General features: G+C 44.1%; 4 protein-coding genes across 4 annotated transcripts; 1 reads left to right on the top strand and 3 right to left on the bottom strand.

Annotated features, from left to right (window-relative positions):
* Nucleotides 1-1,029: 1,029 nt before the first annotated feature.
* LOC119272474 (lipase-like) lies at nucleotides 1,030-7,112 on the bottom strand. The gene is made up of 8 exons (XM_037553956.1): nucleotides 6,707-7,112; nucleotides 6,530-6,624; nucleotides 6,346-6,449; nucleotides 6,132-6,232; nucleotides 3,538-3,641; nucleotides 1,748-2,182; nucleotides 1,497-1,628; nucleotides 1,030-1,284 (listed from the first exon to the last, which is right to left on the bottom strand). The coding sequence occupies exons 1-8, from the start codon at nucleotides 6,947-6,949 to the stop codon at nucleotides 1,125-1,127; spliced, it is 1,374 nt and encodes a 457-aa protein (XP_037409853.1). The 5' UTR covers nucleotides 6,950-7,112; the 3' UTR covers nucleotides 1,030-1,124.
* A 5,070-nt stretch (nucleotides 7,113-12,182) lies between these two features.
* Nucleotides 12,183-16,537, top strand: LOC119269882 (calreticulin-3-like). Its single transcript, XM_037551803.1, has 14 exons — nucleotides 12,183-12,371; nucleotides 12,945-13,052; nucleotides 13,193-13,385; nucleotides 13,905-14,163; nucleotides 14,251-14,307; nucleotides 14,399-14,446; nucleotides 14,774-14,860; nucleotides 14,945-15,002; nucleotides 15,109-15,176; nucleotides 15,288-15,383; nucleotides 15,462-15,518; nucleotides 15,634-15,729; nucleotides 16,087-16,116; nucleotides 16,209-16,537. Exons 1-14 carry the CDS (start codon nucleotides 12,254-12,256, stop codon nucleotides 16,218-16,220), a joined length of 1,287 nt encoding a protein of 428 aa, XP_037407700.1. The 5' UTR covers nucleotides 12,183-12,253; the 3' UTR covers nucleotides 16,221-16,537.
* An 840-nt stretch (nucleotides 16,538-17,377) lies between these two features.
* On the bottom strand, nucleotides 17,378-18,868 carry LOC119269881 (RHOMBOID-like protein 13). The gene is made up of 2 exons (XM_037551802.1): nucleotides 18,775-18,868; nucleotides 17,378-18,697 (listed from the first exon to the last, which is right to left on the bottom strand). The coding sequence occupies exon 2, from the start codon at nucleotides 18,511-18,513 to the stop codon at nucleotides 17,698-17,700; it is 816 nt and encodes a 271-aa protein (XP_037407699.1). The 5' UTR covers nucleotides 18,514-18,697; nucleotides 18,775-18,868; the 3' UTR covers nucleotides 17,378-17,697.
* Nucleotides 18,869-22,876: 4,008 nt separating this feature from the next.
* On the bottom strand, nucleotides 22,877-25,454 carry LOC119269880. The gene is made up of 3 exons (XM_037551801.1): nucleotides 24,686-25,454; nucleotides 23,741-24,598; nucleotides 22,877-23,369 (listed from the first exon to the last, which is right to left on the bottom strand). The coding sequence occupies exons 1-2, from the start codon at nucleotides 25,220-25,222 to the stop codon at nucleotides 23,786-23,788; spliced, it is 1,350 nt and encodes a 449-aa protein (XP_037407698.1). The 5' UTR covers nucleotides 25,223-25,454; the 3' UTR covers nucleotides 22,877-23,369; nucleotides 23,741-23,785.
* Nucleotides 25,455-25,659: the final 205 nt, after the last annotated feature.

Genomic DNA, 25,659 nt, shown 5'->3' with positions numbered 1-25,659 from the left:
CTCTCTATTCCCGTATGGCCCAATACTTCTCCCGGTGAATTCCCATAACTCCACGGTACTCCGAAAATACCCGAATCACTCGGAACCTTTCCGATGTCCGAATATAGTCATCCAATATATCGATCTTTACGTCTCGACCATTTCGAGACTCCTCGTCATGTCCCCGATCTCATCCGGGACTCTGAACTACCTTCGGTACATCAAATCACATAAACTCATAATACAATCGTCACCAAAACTTTAAGCGTGCGGACCCTATGGGTTCGAGAACTATGTAGACATGACTGAGACATGTCTCCGGCCAATAACCAATAGCGGAACCTGGATGCTCATATTGGCTCCCACATATTATACGAAGATCTTTATCGGTCAAACCGCATAACAACATACGTTGTTCCCTTTGTCATCGGTATGTTACCTGCCCGAGATTCGATCGTCGGTATCTCAATACCTAGTTCAATCTCGTTACTGGCAAGTCTCTTTACTCGTTCCGTAATACATCATCCCGTAACTAACTCATTAGTTACAATGCTTGCAAGGCTTATAGTGATGTGCATTACCGAGTGGGCCCAGAGATACCTCTCCGACAATCGGAGTGACAAATCCTAATCTCGAAATACGCCAACCCAACAAGTACCTTTGGGGACACCTGTAGAGCACCTTTATAATCATCCAGTTACGTTGTGACGTTTGGTAGCACACAAAGTGTTCCTCCGGTAAACGGGAGTTGCATAATCTCATAGTCATAGGAACATGTATAAGTCATGAAGAAAGCGATATCAACATACTAAACGATCAAGTGCTAAGCTAACGGAATGGGTCAAGTCAATCACATCATTCTCCTAATGATGTGATTCCGTTAATCAAATGACAACTCATGTCCATGGCTAGGAAACTCAACCATCTTTGATTAACGAGCTAGTCAAGTAGAGGCATACTAGTGACACTTTGTTTGTCTATGTATTCACACATGTATTATGTTTCCGATTAATACAATTCTAGCATGAATAATAAACATTTATCATGAAATAAGGAAATAAATAATAACTTTATTATTGCCTCTGGGCATATTTCCTTCAGTTACATCGTGTATTTTCGGGAGTATGATAAATGAAGATGTTAACCTAGGTCGATTTTTGATTTGGTAACATAGGTGGAGTCATCCTGTACACATGTTTCCTGCAGTTCTGGAAGATACTATCGTATACGGGATCGAATTGCACGCACCGTCTGGGCCGGTTGATCACAAACGTCATGTGATCCGCCTCCACGATTTTGTAATACCTGAGTTTGCATTAATTGCCACAGTAAAAACACAAGAATGTAAGTGCTCTTATTTTGAGAAAGAGAAATGTCATAAAGCTTTTGCAGAAAGTAGAACAAGGTTTCCACTAAAAAATATTTGCTCATTCTATAGTCCCAAACAAACCGGACTGGAATGAAACAAAAAAAAAATCACATCACACGACATGATTGATTGTGATACTATGCCATACCAGATTCCTGGTTGAAGTCGATGGCGGTTTGAATCATCCTCTACTAAGAGGCTCGGATGTTCTACTGGAATCCGAGGGTGTGTCATCGAGAAGGTGTTCAACGCTCCATCATTATCCTCCCAATCTTCATCCCTACCATCACGTCAAAAGTAAGACTTAGCTAATTGTGACTGAGAAATAGCAAAACCTCACAGAAATGGGGCCAATTTTGAACATATGGAACTCCAAATGTACCATCTAAGATGGCTGACCTGTAATCTTTGCAAGGGGGCTCGGAGGCAAAGTGGCGCCACCGACACAATTGCATGACATGTATGAACACAAGAGGGTGAATGTGCATCACACCGGACGGCACGGTGACGCCACAAAACTTGGTTGTCCGCCTGGTAGCGTAGCTGAAGTAGAACGTGTTAGGGAACGTGCGCACATCGGCGTTCATCCTCGCGGCATTCTGGATGGTGAGGTCTGGTAGAATCCAGTCTCCTGTGGCGAACGGCCCCGACGTGCCAGCAAGTAGGTTGGGTAGGCCTGACACACCGACTGTGCGCCAAGACATGACAAAGTGGTCGAAACCGAAGTCATAGTAGCGCTTGAGCCAGGGTATGTCGAGCCAGTGGTAGATGGTGGTACCCACTCGGTAGATCTGGGCGAGGCAGACGAAGCTCATAGACCGGTCATCTTCTGGACTGCCACGTTGTAGACGACACTATTTGAGTAGAGGACTAGTGTATAGAAGGTGTCGTGGTGCCACGAGATGAAGGTATGAAATCAAGATGACGATGGATACCTATTACCTGGTTATATGTGTATGCTATTATGCAACAAGTTTGGGTGAGATTAACTACCTATGGGTATGCATATTGGTCACAAGTACCACCTCCATTCCCAAATAATTGAAGTTTGGGTTTGCCACAAGTTAAACTTGTTTAAGTCTGACCAAGCCTATACAAAAAAAAACTATGACATATAGAACACTAAATTAGTCTCATGTGATTTTTTTTTATGAAATATATTTGGTGTTGTAGATCTTTGCATATTTTCCAGTAGAGTTGTTCAAACGTAAGAAAATTTGACTTAAGACAAATCTAGAACTTTGATTATTTTGAAATGAAGGGAGTAGTATCCATGGGGGATCACGGAGAATGGTACGTTCCGTCAGTCCCCGTTACCTGTGGGTAACTACACATTAGCACTGATTTGTGGGTCCATAATCATACCACGTCAAATTATTTAGATGTGCTATATGTTATTTAAACTTTTTTTGCGGATATGTTATTTAAACTATGGGTACCTACAAATTATCTGTGGGTCCATAATTGTAGTTACCTATGGTAACTACAAATTAGTCTGACTTGGTATTATATAGTATCATTTAAACTATGATGTATGTGAAGAATTCCCTAAAAAATGATGTATGTGAAGAATGTTGCTGCACCAATACATATTTTCTAAAACTTTAATTTTTGAGCTCTTGTACTGATTTTTGGAACGTGTGTCCACGCACACCCTTATGAACAGTAAGAAATGGTAAAAAAATAAAGTGGTTTTGATTTATTTTTTGGGGGAGGGAGGGGAGGGAGATTTTATTAAACCCATGGAGGAATGTCGTTCTTACAAAGACTCAAGATATGATATGTACTGATCCTAGCCAAACTGCGGTCCACAGGGTGCCTCGCCCATAAGAACGATTTAGATTTATAAGTATTCTTTAACAAACATGCTCGAGTATTCTAGGGAAAAAAGACACAGTCCATGGTATGGAAAATAACATGTCGGAGGAACTTCACATATGAGTAGAACAGTTGACTAGGTTTGTTGACCTAAAATTTTGACTTTTCCAAATTTCATTGACTTTTTAGATTTTAATGTTTATAAGGGGTGGGCGTGGACCCATGTTCACCATTGTATTTTCGACTTTGGTACGTCATTTTTTTTGTTCTTGGAGCTGATGTTGTTTGGTTGTCACCACCTGTTGTTTTGCAGCATGGTCGCGTGTATTGATCAGGGTGACCACTCCCATCCTGAAGCTCAAGGGACTCACCGTATTCCGCCGAGGTAGGCTGTCGTGGAACCATTGAGCACGCCAGAGAGGGAGGTGACGCTCAGCACCCAATTCTCAGAGGTGTTCTCGTAGCCGTCAAATGCCTAGAGAGATGACGCAACTTGTCAGTATTTGTGCGTGTGCGTGCTGGTCAGGTGGACAGAAAACATATACTACTATTCCATATGGTGAATGTGTAGAGCAGATCGAATTTTGGCTATCCAAGTATAAGGCTGGTCATCGTGGGGAGTAACTTATACTAGTGTTATGCATATGACACTAGTCTAAGTTACTAACCTCATAGTGGAAAGTAACATAGTAGTAGTATCATAGATGGTCTTATTTATTACCTTGTAGACTCATCTTGTCTTGGGAAGTGCTATGTTACAATAACATATTATGTTACCACTTCTCGTTAACTACTTACCACATAAGCAAAAAAAATTTGAAGTGCATTATGTTACTAGCTATGTTACTCCCATTATGACTAGCCTAAACTTTCAACCTCCAAGTCTTGACGCTTACTCTTAAGCATACACGTCTCATTGCATGCATCGAGAATTCATAATGTCAATAGGCACAATGCACATATTTTGTCTTTAATTAGTTTTGACTTCTGAACATGGCACATATGGCAAACTGGGCATAGTTTAGATGATTAGATTTCTTATGGTGGAACCAGTCCACCAGGTTTCAAGTCCTAGACTTAACACTGATGCTCTCATTTTTCTTGATTTATTTCAGGCTTTCTGACAATGCTTGTTTAGTGGGAGGAGATATTTCCATCGACTCCGGAGTCGTCTACGGTGGCTTCGTTAATCTTAGGCCTCCTTTGGTTTATAAGGTAGGAAAATCATATAAATAAGAAAGTCATAGGAAATAAGATGATATGTATCTCAAATCCTATGAGTAGAAAATAGAAAAGAAAATGTCCTTTGATTCACATCATATGATTTTTTCCATTGAGTCTAGGCTAATGTTTATTTTCCTATGAAATATGGAGGATAGGAAGAATTCCTCCATAGGAATAGGATTTCGTTCCTACAAACCAAAGGGCTCTAAAAGAATTTTTCTATAGAAATCTTATCCTATGAAATTCCTACAAGATTCCTCTAAATCAAAGAAGGCCTTAAGATGTTAAGCCAGCTGAGTATCTCGGAGATACTCATAAAGGTAATGTGCATGCGTGCATTCATATCAGTGGGATCATGGGGCGTATGGAAAACATGCATGTGGTGTGGCGTGTGCTGCATGCATGCATGATTTTCATGTCCTTGTCTCCCCCAACAACCCTAACAAACCCTCTCCTCTCTTCCGGCAATTCTAACAAACCCTAGCAATGTATGTCACATGGCAACATGTTTATTAGACTACACGTACCGCGGCTCAAAAGAAAATATTGCACGTATCGCTTGGCTTAGCTCCTCTGTTAATCGGTAATTTACGGAACGATGCTATTCGTACGTACGAGTTCTATGATTTTTTTTATGAGAGATGCCACACTTATGTAAAATTAGTTACGGGTTTTACCTAACAATTGACGTGGAACTTTAGTATTGGATCGACTAAGGGAGAAAGGGCCCCAACCTTGTGAAAATCAGGGGAAAGAGAATTAGTTGGGGAAGGTTATGTGGGATTGAGTAGTTACATTATCTTCTGTATGCCCAAAGCTAAACATAAGATAGGCAGGTGGAGTAGACCAAGGTACGGGTATACTAAATTGAAGGTGGACGCTGGGTTTGATATGAATACACTTGAAGGATCGGTGGGAGCAGTCCTTCGTGATTGCAACGACAAGTTCATTGCTGCTACAAACAAAAAAAATAGACATATGCTTTGATTCATTTATATCAGAGTCTATTGCGGTAAGATTTGGAATGAATCTAGCCCATACTACTGGTTGTAGCAAGACTGAAATCAACTCCGACAATGTAGAGGTGGTTGAAGCTCTAAAGGAGAACAACTCTTCTTCAGTTGCTAGTGCTATATTCGATGATTGTTATTTCATGTCATTAGATTTCAATCATGCCATTTATGAACATTGTAATAGAGAGAGCAATCAAGTAGCTCACGAATTGGCTAGGTTAGCTAAGTTTTCTCCCCCTGGTTGTTGGATGGATACTGCCCCTAGTGCGGTTATTCCCTTTCTTGTAAGTGATGCCTTTATTTTGATCAATGAATAAAGGAGGAGATAGTTGTAAAAAAAGTAATGTGCACCAGTTCATTCCGGTAGCTGTTATTTAAAAGAGGTCTTCGTAGCGGGCACGTAGGTGTAGGATTATCGTAGCTAAAATCAGGGAGGTGGTTGCCGATCTGAACACACCACGTAAAGATTTTTTTTTAGAACCTTCATGTAAGAATAGGATTTTCGGTAATTACCAACTGATCGAATTCCTAAAGAGGTTTTCACTGTGTGATTTTGTAGAACCTTTATGTAAGAATAGGATTTTCGTAATTACCAACCGATTGAATTCCTGAGGTTTTCACTGCATGATTTTGTAGAACCTTTATGTAAGAATAGGATTTTCGGTAATTACCAACTGATCGAATTCCTAAAGAGGTTTTCACTGCGTGTGACTGACTCTATGGAGTACCTTGTCATGGAGCATCTGTTGCAGGAGCCTGATGACCTGCGCGCCGGCCGAGTGGCCCACGAAGTGGGCTGGGTGCTCCTCGTCCCACATTGGGTAGTGCCCTGAAATCCCTCAAAAAAAAGGGTAGTGCCCTGAAGTTCAGAGGCACAAACAATCCATGTAACCACAGACCAAGGGATAATGGATGATGATCCATCTATCTATCAATTCTCACCGCGGTCGTATGCTCTGCCGAAGCGGGCGTGCCCGTACGCCCTGCTGTGCTCCTCGCCGTAGTCCACCCGGCCTCCTTTCAGGTAGTAGAACAGCTCCCGAGCCCTGAAACCAGACGTCAAATGCATCGATCGCCTGTCGTACCACACGTTTGTGCATGCTTGTGAGCGAGCCCAGGTCGCTACCTGTCGTGCATGCTTGTGAGCGAGCCCAGGTCGGGCACTAGCACCCGGTCGTCCTTCTCCTCCGCGCCGGCGAAGTACGACATCCCGGCCATCCTCTGAGACAATCAGAACGCTTAGCTAGCAAGACGCAAGATTCACAGGCCAGGCAGGCGTTTGAGACTAGAGTAGACCACGTACGCCCTTGCCGAACCCCAAGACGCCGTGGACCAGCACGATCGGCGGCACCGCGCCGTCGAGCACGGCCTCCGCTTGGCCGTCGCCGACGACGGCGTTCTTCGGCGCGCCGGCCAGCCGGGAGAGGTCGCGGCGGACGGCGGTGGTGAAGAGGTAGAACCCGTAGGTCAGGTGGACGACCGCGATGACGAGCAGCTCGGCCAGCCCCAGGGTGCCTAGCAGCCACGCCCTCACGAACTTCATCATATTGCTGGGGTCTCTCTTTCTTGTTGCCAGTCGAGTTCTCTGCTCTGCCCTGCTCTGCTTCGGTTCGTAGGTATCGATCGAGTAGCTCAACAGGCCAGCTTTTTAATTCGCTGAGAAGATGATGTTGCTTCGGTGCTTGGTTTCTTTGGCGTTGCAAATTCTGTCCGATCCAGATGATTCTCCGTAGAGCTGAGCGGGCTGCGACTCCACGCCATTCTTGTGCGCTTCCGTGTGCGCCCAAGCCACGAGAAACACGCTTGGTTCCTTTCCGTGTGGGGTTTGCAAATGGATATCTCTGAAGATACGCTCCCGGCTCCATAGAAATGGAGCTCTTTGGTGCATCGTGGATTGATTGGAAGAGGAATAAAGTTTGTGGGGGTAGAAGAAAACTAGCATGGCATCTATGAACGAGATAAACCCTAGTTTCATAGATAACCACGATCGAGCAACCATCGTGTGGTGAAGTTTTCTTACAGCGGGGTTGTTTATGAAGATGGCGGCAGGGAGTCAAGTTAGTACTGTACGAAGAGGAGGGCGCAAAAGAAGGTGAAGCACAAATGTGAGAACTTCTCACCCTGCTGCACGAATGGGAGAGGATCGGCAGACTTGGCGACGGTAAACGCATGAGAGAACATAAGGGTGTTTTAAGCGGTGACTCTCTCGAGAGGAATACCTCGTAGTATCGATAACTTGTAACTCACCAATTCACAGATCTGTGGGACGCACACACCAGACAAGGAACCACACTGGCGCGCACTTTACAACATGGTACTAAGACAAGGTTTACAAAGCCATTCTGGCCTGCTTATTATACCAACGTCACAGATGGGAGTTTAACGGCAATGGAAGACAATAACTAGGGAGAGGATGTTGTTGCCGCTCTCTCTCACGCCGGACGGAGGTGGAAGAAGTGGACTCCCCTTGTCCTTCGTCTACCTTCCATCAGAGAGAGAGAGCTAGCTAGGCCTGCTGCAACAACAATTGAGGACAGACTTGGTGCAAGAGCACTCCACATGAAACTGGCTGGGAAACTCTCCTAGCAAACAAACATTCTCGCTTCACGCTAGTGGAAGATGGCTCCTCAGATGGATCTGGCCAAAGCAACGAGCCAATGAGTACTTTTAAAGTAGATAACCAAATAACATATATCACTAAGCAGAGCAAACCATGGCATAAACATTTCATGAGGATTCAAGTCATGGCATAGGCAAGCTTAGCAAACTTTATCTAGCAGGTATGATAGAGATAAAACATACATATGTAAGTTTATAATAATTCAAGTCAAACTCAAGATCCTTTCAAGGCCATAACCAAATTATCATGATCACCGAGATCAGTATTTCCAACACCTGTATTTTTTAACATCACCATTCATCTTTGTTTCATATGCTCAACGTTTGTCCAAGTTTATTTGTCTACACCTTTATTAAGGGTTAAACATCCAAGTTCGACAAAGACTGAATAATGTGACTTATCCGGACTCGACAGTAGATAAGGCTACTTGGATAGTTTAGACTCTGCAGAGATTGTACACTTTACCCATACGACAGAACACCCTTTGTAGGGATACCCTGCCAAAATCATCACTAGGCCATACGCTAGCAGTAGGTGTTGTTACTTGGCAAATGGCCAATATCAATTCCCCTGGAGCCATGCTTCATTCCTAGGTTGACATTTTGAGCTATTGAATGACGTGTCCAAAACTCGGATGTAATGGAATAGTGGAAAATATACTTGGTTCATGAGATGCCATTTTGGACAGAAAAAGGAAATGGATGCTCTGCTCATTGATTGAACTGCGCAATCTCAAGTCTTTGCAATTTGCGGAATGATTTGATGCATGGGAAAGAAGTCCTGCCAGTTTGGGTGCCTCGAAATTTTCTTTGCGGCTACCTCAGCTCGGTTACTAACGCTAAGTTACTTTCTGTCGAGGGTCTTATGAAAGTAAAACCTCCGGTGATGGACATAGGATGGACTCAGGGTGCAAAGCTTCCAAAGCCGTCCCCTCTTTTCCTCCCCTACCGGCGGACTGGCTGGCACTCACAGTCGACGGTTCTTTCAGTAATAAGGATGGCTCGGCTGGGGTAGGCATGATCTTAAGAGATACGCAGGAGGAGTGATCTTTGTTGCTTGTCAAAGTGCTCTTCTATTGCAACAATGCCCTAGAAGCAGAAATTCAAGCAATTATGCTAGGGATGAACCTTTCTCTCCAATGGTCAAGTCTTCTGATTTTGGTGCGGTTAGATTCTAAGGTAGTGTTGTCTTCTCTATCAGACACTTCACTTCTCAACTCAGAGTTTGGTAATTTAGTCAAGGAGATTAAAACTTTCTTAACTGGTTAGGGAGTGTAAACATTTGAAGCTTTCGAGAGGTTAGAACAAGGTAGCACATTGTTCGGCTAATTATGCTCGCATGGGCCGTAGCATCGCTTGTTGGTTGTGGCGTGGTCCAACTTTTATCTCTGATCTTGTATTGGTCGATTGTAACCCTGTTGACATTGAATAAAACTCCCTTATTACCCGCAGAAAAAAAAACCTAAAGTCTTCGCATATATTGGCAACATATGGTTAGGAGAAGGTCCATGAATTATTTGGGACATCTCAAATTAATGAAATAATAGTCGCCTTGTAATGTGACATAAAAGTGGACGCGATTGTTCTGATCCCAAGCTCATGTGAGCTCGGGTGAACAATAAAATAAAAAAGGACAAAAAAATCAATTTTTTTTGAATTTTTTGTGTGACAAACATTAACAAATGTTTTGATTGCTTGTAATGTTTCATCACCAAATGACATTCGTGGAAAATGTGGCAAAAAACAAAATTATTGCTCCGGGATATTATTTTCAGAAGCACCATGGAGCATCGATTTTGTTTTTTTGGTCACGTCTTCCACGAATATGATTTCACGATGAAGCTTTGCAAGTAATGAAAAATTTATAAATGTTTGGAACAAAAAAGTCATTTTTTTTATTTTACTGTTCACCCAAGCTCATATGAGCTCGGGATTAGAACAACACTTTCGCATAAAAGTCACTTTTAAAATAGGGAAATAGTATTTTTCATAATTCAAATGGAACCAACCTTTGGAATAGATGCAAATGTGGAGACATATATCATCTCCATAAATTTTCGTGATTTATGGAAGAGGGAAAAAGTATTGGTTTGAATTTATGAGCCACTTATGGCCGCAAAATCAATATTTAATATATGAGAAAATATTTTGCGATAGATGGAGAGCGGCGATTTGGTGCCCGGGCTCAGATGAGCCGAGGCATGAATAGTACCGTGATTTGAAAGGAAAAAAGTTCAAAAAGTTTCAATTTTTTTATGGTGCAAGATGCTTCTGTGCATGAACTTCGTGTAAAAATGTTGTGAAGTTTCGACATTCGAAGTGCTCGTGGCAAAAAAGACAAATTTCGGATGTCTGGGAATCTTTTAAAAATCGCACATTTCACGCCTGATTTTGTCTTTTTTGCCAGGAGCTCCTCGACATCTTGCACCACAAAATATTAACTTTTTTCCTTTTTAAATTGTGTTACTGCTCACCGGGCTCATCTGAGCCCGAGCTCTGGGTTGAATTATCAGCAATGGATGGCATTTTTTTGTAGATCACTTGCTCACTCCCACAAATTACATGGGCCAACCCATTCGTGTTTCTCCAGATTCCTTTCCCTGTTCCGGTTCTTCTCCGGTTCGTACTTTTATTTTTCTTCTCTAGGTTTTATTGCAGTTTTTATTGGATTTTTTTCTTATATTCTGCTTTTTTGCTTTTTTCAATAAAAATATATAAATATTTTTTAGAAATAGATGTTAACATTTATGTAAATAATACAAGTAATTTTAAATTATACAAACATTTAAATAATAAATGTGAACACTTTTTAAATTGCATATATTTTTAAATGCGTGACACTTATAAAATTACATGAACCTTCTTTTAAAATATTTTATCATTTTTAAAATTACACGAACATTTTTTGAAAATATGTAAACACTTTATGAAATTGCATAAATATTTTTAAATACGTTAACACTATTTAAACTACATGAGCGATCCTTATGTCGATTTATGTTGTAGATGGCACCATCCATTTACCGCTTTCATTTCTGTCCATGTTTTGTTATATACTCTGTTCTGCCAATAAGCAACTGTGCTGTTTATCAGATGTTGCTAAGATGCCCCGATTTGTATGAATCTTGTGGACGCTTTCCAGTGTCTACCTGTTTGAAATACGTAAGAATCACAGTTGTATTTATTTGTCAGATGGTGTAAACTCACATTTTGTAACGTGAAAATGTAACAAAGAAACAGAAAAAACAGTTTTTTTTATCAGAATTATGTAATGGAATTTACAATCGACTTGAGACCGTGAGCTAGTGCAGATATTATAGTATTCATTCATCATTTGAAAATAAGCTGTTAGTTATAATAAACTGTTTGAAACCCGTCCTAGTATACAGCTGGCTTATACATACCCAACCTGTATGACAAGTAGTAGCATCCCTCGCAAAAAAAAGACTGTATGACTTACGTAGCCGCCGTCAGTAGCAAATTGCATACGCATAGATGACTAACTGAGCTGCCGCGCTGGTTGCTCGAGCACCGCGGCGCGACCCTTTCCGGGCCTATCGGCTCGGACTCGCCTGCCGGTCGGTCGGCCTCTCGACGGAGCGGTGCGCGCCAAAGACACGGCGGTGGAATTCCACGACCCCACGCGTACCACCAGTCGCGACGACCGGAGACGGCGCCAGCACGGCGCACGACGAGCCTCTCCGGTCCGGCGGAGCAGCAGCACGTCGACAAAAGCGCGAAACACGTCAGTGCGACGACGTGGCGGCGTCTCATTGGCCAGCACCGGGGCTTAAGCGAGCTTCATTTGCTGCCGCATTTAAAAGTGGGGCCGGCGCCCAGGTGGGGACGTCCCACCCTCGCGGTCGCGGGTCCACCACCGTGGACTTTGACGGGTCGTCGCCGGCGTCCGGTGGCTACGACGACGAGGACTCGGGACGGAGAAGGCCGCGCTCCTCCGGTCCACACCCCCACTCGCCCCCGCAAACGGCCCCGGGTCGTCGCGAATTCACGAAAATGCCACCCCGCTCCCCTCGCTGGATCACGACGCCCTGGTCAGCTGGTTGGTCGGGCCGGAGGGCATTACCGTGAATAAGCGCCACATCCGCGGGCTGTTGCGGCGCCCCGCGCGCTACAAATATTCCCTTGGCAATGGAAAGCCCAGCAGAAGCAGCAGCCTGGCTGGCAGCCACCAGCCCACCACCACTTCCTCGTCTCCGGCGAGCCACCGACGATGGGTAGCAGCCGCCGGCGGGGCGACCGCCACCTCAAGCTCCTGCACCGACTCCTCGCCCTCTCGTCGCTGCTCCTGCTCGCCTCCGGGGAGGTCATCTTCGAGGAGCGATTCGAAGGTAGTAGTGCTCCCGGTTCCCAGCTCAGTAGACTTGTTGCTTACTTACCAGTTTGGGAGGTGCCTGCGTGCTCCGTATTGTACCTGCTGCTATTTCCGTGCTGGTCCTCGTGAATCGAACTGGATTCGCTGCTCCCAAATTCCATTTTGGGCGAGTGATTGATGGGCGCCTGAAAAATTTCTGCATCGCCCCCTGGATTGACCAGTATTTTGTTCATGCCCTCGGGAATTCCTGCTTCCCCTGTTCATGGTTTTCCGGTTCACAAAGGATGTTGACTTCCTTTGAAGGACCGAGCAAGGAATTAAGTGGTTGGAGGTGAGTGATGTGGTGAGGTTTCCTGCTGAAATGATTAGTTCCTTCAGTGATGACAGTGGGTAGGAAGTGGGATCGGGAACTAGCGATGTTTAAGTTGAACTGATGTCTGTGTTCATGGGGAGCATCAGTGTGATGGAGTGGCCAGTGAATTGCTGACATGGCCTGGTTTGCTTGACTTAGCTGCGATGCCTTGTCCAATACATGAGTTCGATTAAGTTAGTGCTATTTTCTAGTGTCTCATATGGTTGTATGTTTCAGATGGTTGGGAGACTCGGTGGGTCAAATCCGATTGGAAGAAGAGCGAAGGGAAAGCCGGCATGTTCAAGCACACGGCAGGAAAATATTCTGGAGATCCTGATGACAAAGGTTTGCTTTCTCATCCCTCATACTCTGTTCTTGTTTAATTGATGATGATGATGGTTCGGTCGCAGGTCAAGTAAACTCCTGCTTGCGCTAGCTTAGTTCTGGATACTGTCTGATCCTTGTGTTCTATTTGTGTGCTCTAGGCATTCAAACAACAATAGATGCTAGGCATTTTGCCATCTCAGCCAAGATCCCAGAGTTCAGTAACAAGGGCCGGACATTGGTAGTCCAGTACTCCATAAAGTTTGAGCAGGAAATTGAATGTGGTGGCGGCTATATTAAGCTAATGTCTGGCTACGTCAACCAGAAGAAATATAGCGGAGACACTCCTTACAGGTATGTTATTGCCTACTTCTGCCCCGTTGAATTCCATGTTCTTACAAAGATCCACCATTGCTGTTCGTAAGCTCCTAAGCAGACCCTGTCACTCTTTTGACCATGTGATTGGGATGTCTGTATAGTTGATGAGCAAAAGTCTAAAAAAAGGGCAACCTGGTGCATGTAGCTCCCGCTTGCGCAGGGTCCAGGGAAGGGTCCGACCACTTTGGGTCTATAGTACGCAGCCTTTCCCTACATTTCTGTAAGAGGCTGTTTCCAGGACTTGCCCATGACCTCATGGTCACAAGGCAGCAGCTTTACCACTGCGCCAAGGCTCCCCTTCTTGATGAGCAAAAGTCTATCTCACATAATTTGTTATATTGTACTGTATTGTATATAAGTCCACCTAGATGCTATAGCTTGCAAATGTCCATTCATGATTAAGGCGAAATGAATAAATATAAACTGCTTATCTGTTCAGGTTTACTAGTCTACTGCTGAGTTGTGCTGATAACCTTCTCATTTTCTCTTATGCAGCTTGATGTTTGGGCCAGATATATGTGGGACTCAAACAAAGAAGCTGCATCTTATACTCTCTTACCAGGGGCAGAACTACCCTATCAAGAAAGATCTACAATGTGAAACTGACAGGCTGACGCATGTTTACACATTCATTCTTAGGCCCGACGCATCTTATAGTTTACTTGTTGATAACCGTGAAAGAGAATCTGGGAGCATGTACACTGATTGGGACATCTTGCCTCCTCGAAAAATTAAGGATGTTGGTGCAAAAAAGGTAGCTTGCTTTTTTGAAAAATGGAACTGTAATACAACTAGAAACGTTACAATGAGAGAATCATCTAACATATATGCATTTTTGCAGCCTAAGGATTGGGATGACAGAGAGTACATTGAGGATCCAGATGCGGTTAAACCCGAGGTTTGTGTGCCCATACATTATTATGTGAATTTGATTATTTTACAGTGTAGCAAATACTGTAGTTTTGTAACGGCTCATCTACCTTGGCCAGGGATATGATTCTATTCCAAGAGAGATTCCTGACCCAAAGGATAAAAAGGTATGAAACTTCCTATCTTAATGAAACTCAAGACATCAAACATTAAGTCGTTGCACTTCATATTCCATATTATAAATGGTTTTGACTTATTTGGTAATGCATCATTCAGTTCTAATTTATTAGCATGAACTTGACCCATTTAACCACTTATCTGGCTCTACATATTTGGTCTTGCTGAAGATGTTTTGCATTTGAAGCATGCTATAGTTACCATCACATAAACTGTGGATGTCCTAGCACATCTAAAGAAACATTCTTACAATGAAGCTCGGTACAACTAAGAACACCGCATGATGACAAATATATGCATGTTGTGTTATTAATCAGCCCGACACATGGGACGATGATGATGATGGCATATGGAAACCTAGAAGGATACCGAATCCAGCATACAAAGGACAATGGAAGCGCAAGGTTTGTCTAGTTGTTTGTTCATCAGTCGTTCATCCTACTTTATTTCTTTGGTAGACTTCATGTTCTAACATTTTCTGCCCACAGAAAATTAAGAACCCTAACTACAAGGGTAAATGGAAGATCCCATGGATTGATAACCCAGGTAAGCAAATAGGAGAAGTGATATTGGACCCGACACTTGATTTTGAAGTGAACCTCTTGTCAAAGTTTGAAAGAATCTTAAACCATGAACTGTCGCACTTCTGCAGAGTTTGAGGATGATCCAGATTTATATGTACTGAAACCTTTGAAGTACATTGGAATTGAAGTTTGGCAGGTACCATATATTACAATATAGTGGTTTTCTGGAGATACATGTTCCATCATAACTATTGGTTGTTCTGAATGAAACACATTTGATATTGACTTAAACCTTACTCATGTGCAGGTAAAAGCCGGTTCGGTTTTTGACAACATTCTCATTTGCGATGACCCGGAGTATGCAAAACAGGTTGCCGATGAAACATGGGGTGCAAATAAGGAGGTAACCTCATATGTTTACTGAATTAACCTATGTTGCTGATATCCCGTAAGCAGTGTCTTACTTTTCTGTATGTTATAGGCTGAAAAGGAGGCTTTTGAAGAAGCTGAAAAGGAGAGGAAAGCTAGAGAAGACAAGGTTAAAATCTTCAATTAGCAATTGTTACTGGCCATTTTTTTTATGCCCTTGAGGCAGAACAGCAAACGAATAACTGTCATTGGGAAAGAAGCTAAACATAACTGCTTGTGTACAGGAAGCTCAACAAGCAAGGGAGGAAGGAGAGCGACGGAGGAGAGAGAGGGGTGATCGACACCGTGGCAGGGACCATTACAAGGACAGATACAAAAGAGTAAGCTCACATGCCGTTCGCTTTCTTCCTGAAGCCACCCTAGAACTCTTTGAAGTATCAACTTCTGACTACCACCCTAGAACTCTTTGAAGTCTTATTCACTGATTCCCTCTTAACACACCTATTGACTGATGGAATATATCATTGCAAATCCCAAGTGCTTGAGACATTGCTAATATGGTAAACAAGTAGTATAACTGGATATGTTCTAATAATGGTATTCTTGAAGGCCGGGGTGTGTTGCCTTGTGCTGTAGTGTCATATACAAATGTATCATATGGTGAAACTGTGACTGTGTAAGACATCATATATAAATGAATGCATGATTACTGACATCCTTTTTGTCTTGTGTTTCAGCGCAACAGAGATCACTGGGATGACTACCATGTAAGTTGTGAAGCATCTCATTCGTTCATTTAATAATTCCAACTCGTGAATTAGATAGCATGTGGCTTATAACATTCTGGTTTCTTGTTCAGGATGAGCTTTGAAGCCTCCCAAATCATCAATTCTTCCAAGGAGAATAATTGAAGTGTTTCTTGTCTCGTGTTATAGTTGCTGCAAATTAATGATAATTGAAGTGTTTCTTGTCTCGTGTGAGGGAAACTGATTGAATTGACCACGAAGATCATTCCTATGTGACAGCAGGACAGACAATTCCACTTATCCTCAAAAGTAAAAAACTTGGCCTTGGCCCTGCAATGTGATGTTGTGCGTGTAGTGTACATGGTCTGGGATGTACTTCCTTTTGTAAACTCAGATTACCTTTGCTGATATAATAAAGAGGTTCCATATTTATTGCATAACACAAATAACTGTTGTTGCCGAGGAGTTCTCACTCGATTTGTATACAAATTTTTATGTTGCTCCTGTAATCAGCATACACAAACACCTCCTAGGATTCAGCCTCTCAGGTAATGAAAAACAAAGCATGCATCCAGTAGAAGCATATATTAGCGTTTCTTTCATGCATAAGTTCATACATATCTATACTTGGAACTTCCTTGATTAATTGATTGGTATACCAGAATAGCATCAGAATCGTCTAAACACATTGATGCAAAAGGGGCAAGGTGACTCTGCATTGTCTGGCAGAACAAGTCTGATGTATGCCTGTGTTGGCAACAATTCACTATGTGTGCTTCAAGACAAATAGAAGGAGCATATCAGTTCTTCATCCAAGCTATATCATCCACATATGAAAAGCAATATCTTGGTTTATAGCTTGAGTCTACACATTAGGATAGAAACAATCTGATATGCACAGCAAAAATTCAGTTGTTCTTTTCTACATGCTTCTCATTCCTTCACATGCTATCCTTCATAAAAAGACTCCCTTTTGTTCAAAATGAACATGCACCTGAAAGTCAAGGTAAAAGAACTCCCTTCACATCTGAGATGACCAAAGAAGCGCATACCACCACATTTCCAAAACTGAAAGTACAGCATTGTGTCAACATGATACAATTTTACATACTTAAACAAAACCTATCCGCACTTCAAAACACAAAATGGCAATGGCTGGCAGAATAATACTGTCATATACTTGTACTGGCCCCGATTCACTATCCGAACTTTGAAACAAATAGAATGAACATACCAATTCTTCATCCAAGCTACATATATCATCCGTATGAAAAACAATATCTTGGGTTATAACTTGAATTTACACATTAGGATAGAAATAATCTGATATGTACAGCACAAATTCAGTTGTTCTTTTCCTACATGATTTCAATTCCTTTACATGCTACTTCACAAAAAGGATTCCTTCCTTTCTGTTCGAAATGAACATGCACCTGGAAGTTGAGATAAAAGAACTTTCACATCTGAGATGACGAAAGAAACCCATAACACCAGATTCTCAAAACTGAAAGTATAGGGTTGTGTCAACATGATACAATTTTACAACCTGAAACAAGACCTATCAAACATTTCAGTGAGCAGCTCTTCCACACTGACTGAAGGTCATACAAAATCCGCAACTCCTCTTCCGGGCAGCATATCCATTTGCAGAGCCCTGCCATTTCTGGAGGCGACCAAACCAACAGACAGCAGCGAGGGATCCGTAACTGGCTCAATCTCGATAAACCTCATCTCCAAAGACCCCGTGCGCTTCAAGCTCAAGACGAAGACCAGCACGATCCACCCGAGCATTGTGATCGCCCAGTAGTTATTCATCCCATGAATCAAACCCCAGGCAATGGAGTAGCCAACGATGATCCCCGACAGGTGGCCGATGAAGCTGGCCTGGGGAACCATGATGGACGTGAATATGAGCGACTCGAAGGGCGCGAAGCTGATGGGCAGCGAGAGGACCCCGAAGAGGTTGAGCTTGGACGACGGCTGCTTGGCGGCCAGGATGGTCATCCACCCGAAGACGACGCACGAGTAGCCCACGGCGGTCACCCTCCGGAAGTAGTCCACCTTGAACCTCCGGATCATCACGTGGTAGATCCCCAGCACGAGCAGCCCGGACAGCACCACCAGCACGAGGGTGTAGTGGAGGTAGTACTGGACGCCCAGCCCGGCGGCCTGCTCCACGGCGCCGAGGCTCCACAGCGCGCTCATGTTGAACACCAGGTGCACCACGCTGACGTGCGAGAAGGCGGCGGTGATGAGCCGCCAGTGCTGCCCGCCCTCCACGGCCGCCTCGTAGCTCAGCCCCACGTCCGCGTACCCGATGCCCCTCTTCTGGATGAGGAACCAGATGAGGGAGCAGAGGGCTATCACGCCGCTGCTCGCCGGCTTCTCCAGTATCTCGTAGATCAGAGGCTTCCCCATGGTGCCTGCCGGACCTAGCTTCTTCACCGAGACTGTGGCCCGAGGTTGACGAAGATCAGGAATGCTCCGCTGGAATTTGTGGATCGGGAGCAGAGGATCTAGCAGCGCCTCCCCTCCAAAAAGAGGCGGATTTGGTGCTCGCTGATCGAAGAGGGGATCAGTGGCTGGCCTGATGAACGGATCTCTGGCGGAAATCTAGGGTTCAGAGGCCCGAATTGAGAAGATTGAGGGGTTTGGAGATAGTAGATCAGTGGCTCTGACCTTGGGATTCTTGGAGGGGATTCGTTCGAGCGGCTTCTGGGGCGTGGGAGTCCAATGCCCTAGACTGTTCGAGTTCGATTCGGGGATACGTATTTCTTTTTCTTTTTTTCGACCCTTCAGAAGGAACAATGTTGTTTCACAACTGGTACAGGCCATCTGGGCCGGCACGGCACGACCCGCTGGAAAACCAGATCGACCCGATCCAGCGCTGGTTTTTTGGGTTTGGAAGTCACGGTTGACCAGTTGACCGGTCGACCGCTAACTTTTAAAAAATCAATTCAATAAACCTCACAGATTTTGGAAAAAAAATTCACAAACTTAAAAAATGTTCATCGATTTGGAAAGAAAGTTCATTGAATTTGAAAAAATCATTGATTTCGAAAAAAAACATCAAATTGAAAAAAACTTCATTGGTTTTGAAAAAACCTTTATCGAATTTGAAAAAATCATTAAAATTGAAAAGAGTTCATTTATTTTAAAAAATCATCAAATTTGAAAAAACTTCATTGATTTTTGAAAAAGTTGATCGAATTTGAAAAAGTTCATGCATTTAAAAAAAAAGGAAAAAAACTAAAGAAAAGAAACAAAAAAAGGAAAAAAAATCATATAAAACGGTCTGGGAAGATACCACAACGAAAAAGAAAAACAACAACTAGAAGCTTCCCAAAACAGGGGGCTTCCACGAACTGGGGGAAGAATAAATAGAAAAAAGAAAGAAGAATCTACACACAAGTGTTGCGATGTCCTAATAGTTAGGTCGCTTCTCTCTGAACGTAGAGATCGCAAGTTCGAACCCGATGCACTCACCCTATGCTCGAAGGGAGGGGGTGTGCGCCGGTTGGCAAAAACGCCTTTAACCGGCGCATAAGGTGCCAAACAGGGTTGGGGCTGTGCCAACACGCCCGGCATGACACACGTGTACCAGCATGTGTGCTATTTGGCCTTTTGGGCAGTTTTGGGCCTATCTAAAAAACGTGTAGCGTTCCCATTTCGCTCGGAGCGCATTCCCTCACTCTTCATCGAGCCCCTCAGCCTCTCCGTGTCCTTCCGAGTCTCCTGCCCCGCATGAAAACGTCACCTAAAAAACAAGGAAACCAACAAAAGCTTGGTTAGATGAAACTAGAGAGGGTTCCAAGCAAAAGTAGCATGTATCCCTTCGCTCATGAGCACCCTAGACGATTAGGGTTTCCTTTGCCTCCTGTCGGGACCGTCGCCGGTCTGCCCCGCCTCTAGTGGCCTCAGGGCCATGGAGGTGCGATGGATCCCGACCTTTGCCGGGAGGAGGGCTTTGTTTTCAGATTTTTTTATATATTTCTATTAGGTTTGTGTCCTGCTTAGAATGGTGATGCAACAACGGATCTCCAAAGATGGAACAAAGTTCTCCCCACCTAACCCATGTCCCGATGGTGCGTCTAGCGTCATCGAAGGGCGTGTGAAAGTGTGTCTCCGACAGATTTCATGAGATTCGATTGGTGTTTGTCTTCGTCGAATCCGCTTAGATCCTTTATGTGTTCATGCGTCGATAGATTGGATCATTTTGATCTTTGATTCTCTTCATCGGTGATGGTTGTTGTTCTGGAGTGCTAATCCCGTGGGGCCTTAGCATGACGACTTCCCGACTGTCTACTACAACAAGGTTTGACTGGCTCCGGTGAGGGCGGAGGGGGCGATGACGGCGACACGCCTTTAGCTCGCTCTGCTTATAGTCGTTGGTACTTGGTATACTGACCTGAGTGTAATCTTTGTTACATCTGGTATTCTTTGTCTGCTCGTTTTTGTGGATCAAGAGCAGAGGATCTAGCAGCACCTCCCCTCCAAAGAGGGGTGGATTGGGTACTCGTCGCCTGATGGATGGATCTCTGGCGGAAACCTAGGGTTCCGCGGCCCGAATTGAGATGATTGAGGGTTTTCGTGATGGATCAGTGGCTCTGACCTTGGGATTCTTGGAGGGGATTTATTCGAGCGGCTTCTGGGGCGTGGGAGTCCAATGCCCTAAACTGTTCGAGTTCGACTCGAGGATTTCCCTTTTTCTTTTTGCGATGCTTCACAAGGAACAATGTTGTTTCACAAACTAATACATGACTCTTTTTTTCCTTTTAGCAGCATCTCCCAGGCTGGCCATCTGGGCCGGCACGGCTCGGCCCGCCCTTAAACATGTCTGCCATGACATGACCCTCAGTGGAGAGCAACTAGTTGAGGAGCGCTCCTTCAGGAGCCTCCCCAACAATCACATGCGGGGAGGGGGGGTGGTGAGAGCGCGCCACCCATCACCATGTGTCACGCTCTTGGCGCTTCCTCCAGATTTTGATTTTATATTTTTTTTGCACGCGTTTTCGGTTTTAAGACGTTTTTTGAAGGAAAAAAAACTACTTTTCAGTCTTCACCGGTCTTTCTTAGCTTTTCGAAAAAAACAATTCAAACAAAATTGCACGAAAAAACGCGTTTTATTTTCCGGTGAGAGGCACGACATGCCTCTCAGAAACAAAAAAAATGTGTTTTTTTTCTTCTGTGAGAGATATAGTTTTGTTTTTGTGAGAGGTACGATTTTTGTCTCCGTGAAAGGGCATGGACGTGTCTCTCGGAAACAAAAAAAAATGCAGTTTTTTTCTTCCGTGAGATGCACGGTTTTGCTCCCCAGGAGGTACGACCGAGCCTCTCGAAAACGAAAAAAACATGTTTTCTCTTTTTTTTTCATTCGTGAGAGGCACGATTTTGCTTCTGTTAGAGGTACAGATTTGCTTCCGCGAGAGGCACGGTCGTGCCTCTCGAAAACGGCTTCCGAAAGGTAAAAACTGTGCTTTCAATCCGGCTTTTTTTTATTTTATTCGTGAAAAAAGTCGTTAAAACATGTCAACATGGGAGTTAGTTTTGAAGATCTGAACGTAAGAAATCTAATAATGAAAACGGTTCGAGATTTAGACGCACGGTTTAGAAGATAAAATATTTTGAATAAACAGATCGACGAAAAAACCGAAAACTAGCAGGTTGTGACCAGTGGGCATCGCGCCACTTATTACAACCTGGGAGGTGGGAGTGATATTTGGAAGGAGTACTTTTCAATTAGTGATTTTTCCCTCGGCGGGACATTTGTAAACAGGTCACCCGCCGCCATGTGTCGCGCTCTAGGCTCCCTCTAGATATAATTTTTATTTTTTTCACACGCGTTTTCGGCTTTTTAAATATTTTTTTGACTTTTTGGTTTTCCACCACTCTTTCTTAGCTTTTCGACAAAAAATTGTGTGAAAAAATGCGTTTTGTTTTCCTGTGAGAGGCACGGTTTTGCTCACACAAGAGGAATTTTGTAATGTGTTTGAACTAGGAATTTTGTATGACAATACACATCACCTCATTAACATCTTGTTTTCTTTTTTTAAATATTTTTTTCAAAACTTTAAAACATCTTTCCGCATGGTTTTTCATCGGTTTTGATATGACATTCTCCCATGTCCACGCGGCGAGCCTCAAAATGTTGACCGTGCCACGCGGTTTTTTTTTGAGCATGAGTACAGACACAAGCGCTTATGAAAGCGCATCGCCGGAAATTCTGAAATAAATCCAAAAATAATACGAGCATCAGGATTTGAATATTAATGGGTTGGGAATATCACTGTTCACCTAACCAACTCAACCACAGGTTGATTCGCGACGCGACCGTGTCACGCGGCTGATGCGTAGAGTAGTGTACCGTCAAGAGACTTTGTTTCCTCGCTTCGGTGAGGTGGTCGAGAGGAGACGAGGCCGAGGTGGTGTTGTCCACAAGAAAGAAACCCCAAATCCCCCTGCCTCCCTGCAGGTGCAGACACCTCTCGGCTAGGCAAGGCGATAGACGCAACCTTGGATCGCTATGGGGATCTCCATCATCAGCTTTCTGCCTCGGCACGCTCCGGCCGATTCCATTCCGCTACAGAGATCGGTGGGTGCCGCTACTTTCTTCTTTCCTTGCACTCAGGTCGGAATATAGCTAGACTAGAAACTATCAAACTAGTACTCCAGATAGGGCAGTGCCAGTAGTTTTTGGAATTGGATTGGATCTGTTAGATCCGTGGAAGACGAGGGAGGGATTCAGATTTGCCTGCTCCACGGCCTCTTGGGCTTTTTTCAGATCAAAATAGGCTTATGCCCTGCTGCTTCTGTATGTAGATGTAGAGTAGAAACTAGAAAGCAAATATGTCTGCTGCTTTACAGAAAACGCACCAACGCATTTTTTGCAAATTCAAAGCAACAGTATCTCAACTCCCCTCTAACCAATACAGCCAAGCAAGTTTCCTTTCTACTACTACTACTACAGTGGATTGATGGATTACACTACAGGCGCACAAGGCCAAAAGATACGATAAATGCACAGCTCCCATCAGAGCTCCTCATCCTTCCTTTGAGTTCGAGCTAGGCTCAGAGAAGCCATCCCAAACTTCTCCCACGGAAACAAACATTGTCTGTCAATGGATGCAAGTCACTGTGATTTCACAGCCATAAGACAGAGAGACTAAGAAAAAAGGTCCACTACTAGTCGTCGACGCCGGTGCAGCTGAAAATGCCTGCATCGAGCTTCCCCAATAAGCTTCGCCAGGAGTTCCTGCGTCAGAATATCTCCATTGCTGCAAGAAAAGGTAATGCACGACAACAACATCAGCCGGGATCTTTGATGATCTTGCGCTAAAAAAAACAAGACCATTACTAGTAATACACAACGCCCGCCAGGCCACCACATAGCTAGAATCCCAAACCAAACAAGGATCAGTTAATAGTTTGACTCGAAGGAAATGTACGCTAAGTTAATTGTTTATTAGGACTGCACTATTATACATGATAGGAGGGCATTGCACTTGGGTTTGTTGCTTGTTCCTAATTTTATTGTTCATTCACATTGGTTCTAAATTCTGGTGCTCCCATCTCTATTGTTTCTCTTTTGTTTGCAGGACCAACGGTCACATGATGCGAACTCATGAGTGGAGATTAATGAACTTACCATTTGTTGCTTATTACACAGGAGTAGCTTTGTTGTTCAATTCCATCATGGAAGACCATTCTTCCCCTGCCCATCAACTCCGTCTCCACTGAAGAAGCACACAGAGTTCAGCTCTTCCACAGTCATCTGTCCTTCCAGAAATTCAGGGAGCAAATTCCTCATCTGAGCGACGACATTCTGGTCTATATCCCTCGCAAGTGTATTCACCCAATCTTGCTGCAGCTGCTGACCTTGATGACCCTTGCTTAGTCGCCAACGTCCAATGGAATTGGCAATTGCCATCACGAAAACTGCGCAATCGGCGTTGTTATCCTGGAGTGGAGTGCTCGCGTGCTCGACGACCGATTCTTGGAAGGGAGGTAGCACTCTGCGGATTGAGCGGGCGAGGCGCTCCGCGGCTTCGTTGTTGATGCGACCTTCGGTGCTGTCATGGTGCACCAGTCGAGGCGCGCCATTGATGGGTCTGTACAGAACCATGACGGACCAGTGAGATCCCATGTCCGGCTCATCACTAGTGCTGTTGTTGACGGGAAGAATGTTGATCTCTGAGGAAGCAAGAAGTGCCACATCCATTGTATATGGATCATGGGCGAAAGCCAGCGAGCTTGCCGGTGGCACCAGATTGACTTGGTTATGCAGCATTGGAGTGAGGCCTTCGAAGTACTGCGTGATAACTCCATCGGTGATGAAACCACCACCTCTGATGTCTTCAACATCACTACGTTGGCTACCTGCATTCTTCAGCTCAAGACTTTGTATCTTCTTCTCGAAGGTTTGCTTCAAATGAAGAACCGGAGCATCCACGAACGTAAGGCCAAGCTCTTTCTTTGCAGTGGTAATTAGGCGATTCAGTAGCTTCTGCAGGCATATAGCATATTGCAGTATGAGATGAGAATAAACCAAAAGGACACAAATTGAAATACTGAGGGGAATGTCAAAATTTACCTCATTGTCGACATCTTGACGCCATTCAAGGAACCAAGGGGGCACTTCAGCCAAGCCACCAACTCCGCCTCCTCTAAACCCTGTGCACTCTCTTCTTGGCCGTTTGCCATCTTTGTCCTCGACTTGAATTGAGCCACGCTTCTGCCCTCCTCTTGCTTTGGTGTATGTGACATGCCGCGGTCGAAGTGGTGCTCTTGGCAGTGGAGCTGCAACGTTCGGATTATGTATGTCACCGTCCCCATCACCCTCGTCGATAGGTGCCCAGATTTCCTCCCTTGGCTTGGAAGGCAGGGAAGGATGACAAAACAGTTTCCCTTCAGCCCAAGCATCAACATGATATATTAGTATGCTCCCCATCAGTTCATATGCTTTCTCTAGGACTTTTTGGTTTTCAAAACCCTCCTCAATTCCTTGCATAACGACTCCACAGCGGGACTGCCATTGCACAACTAAATCTCGTGCGCGGGACCCAAGCCTATCAAAATGATCCATGGAATTGCAACATTTATGCAGGATCTTCAGAAATTTTGTTTCCATGATGTATACAATATATGTACCTCAAGCTTGGCGGAATCCCTCTGGTTCTGGACGGTTGGGCCCCTCGTAACTGGATAATGCAACATGCCCATCCCTAAGAGACCAAACACTCAGCTTTGTGTTTTCAACACCACCATCTCCAACTTCTTTGTGATTAAGTCCAAATCCTGTAGAGAGTGTCTTACTACTGTCCATGTAGAACTCCCTGTTGTCTTTCCAAATCGACTGGAAGAATCCATGTGCATTCCAAATGCCAACAAGCCAGTATTGCCTCGCAACCAAGATAAACACAACAAATCTTCCCTGGTACCTCACCACGTAGTAAAAGGTCCCATCGAGAGGGCAGGTGTATATCATCTTACCGCCTGTCTTCACCCTGTACTGCGCTCTGCAGAAGAACCAATACCTGAAGTAGGTCTGTGAAGCCTCGAAGCTTG

This window comes from Triticum dicoccoides, chromosome 3A (genome assembly GCF_002162155.2).
Source record: "Triticum dicoccoides isolate Atlit2015 ecotype Zavitan chromosome 3A, WEW_v2.0, whole genome shotgun sequence".
NCBI classification, from domain to species: Eukaryota; Viridiplantae; Streptophyta; class Magnoliopsida; order Poales; family Poaceae; genus Triticum; species Triticum dicoccoides.
The sequence above is the reverse complement of the archived record's forward strand: the minus strand, read 5'-3'. Positions and strand labels throughout refer to the sequence as shown.

Bases quoted from the DNA above. Each gene is read 5' to 3' on its own strand.
- LOC119272474 (XM_037553956.1), bottom strand. From the start codon at position 6,949: ATGATGAAGTTCGTGAGGGCGTGGCTGCTAGGCACCCTGGGGCTGGCC. The intron at 3,642-6,131 runs GTACTCCATAGA...TCATCTCTCTAG, and splicing joins AACAGATGCTCCATGACAAG to GCATTTGACGGCTACGAGAA. The intron at 2,183-3,537 runs GTGAGTCCCTTG...ACAACGTGGCAG, and splicing joins GCCTACCTCGGCGGAATACG to TCCAGAAGATGACCGGTCTA.
- LOC119269880 (XM_037551801.1), bottom strand. From the start codon at position 25,222: ATGGAAACAAAATTTCTGAAGATCCTGCATAAATGTTGCAATTCCATG. The intron at 24,599-24,685 runs GTAAATTTTGAC...ATATGCCTGCAG, and splicing joins GTCAAGATGTCGACAATGAG to AAGCTACTGAATCGCCTAAT.
- LOC119269881 (XM_037551802.1), bottom strand. From the start codon at position 18,513: ATGGGGAAGCCTCTGATCTACGAGATACTGGAGAAGCCGGCGAGCAGC.
- LOC119269882 (XM_037551803.1), top strand. From the start codon at position 12,254: ATGGGTAGCAGCCGCCGGCGGGGCGACCGCCACCTCAAGCTCCTGCAC. The intron at 14,308-14,398 runs GTTTGTGTGCCC...TACCTTGGCCAG, and splicing joins CAGATGCGGTTAAACCCGAG to GGATATGATTCTATTCCAAG. The intron at 15,384-15,461 runs GTAACCTCATAT...TGTATGTTATAG, and splicing joins CATGGGGTGCAAATAAGGAG to GCTGAAAAGGAGGCTTTTGA.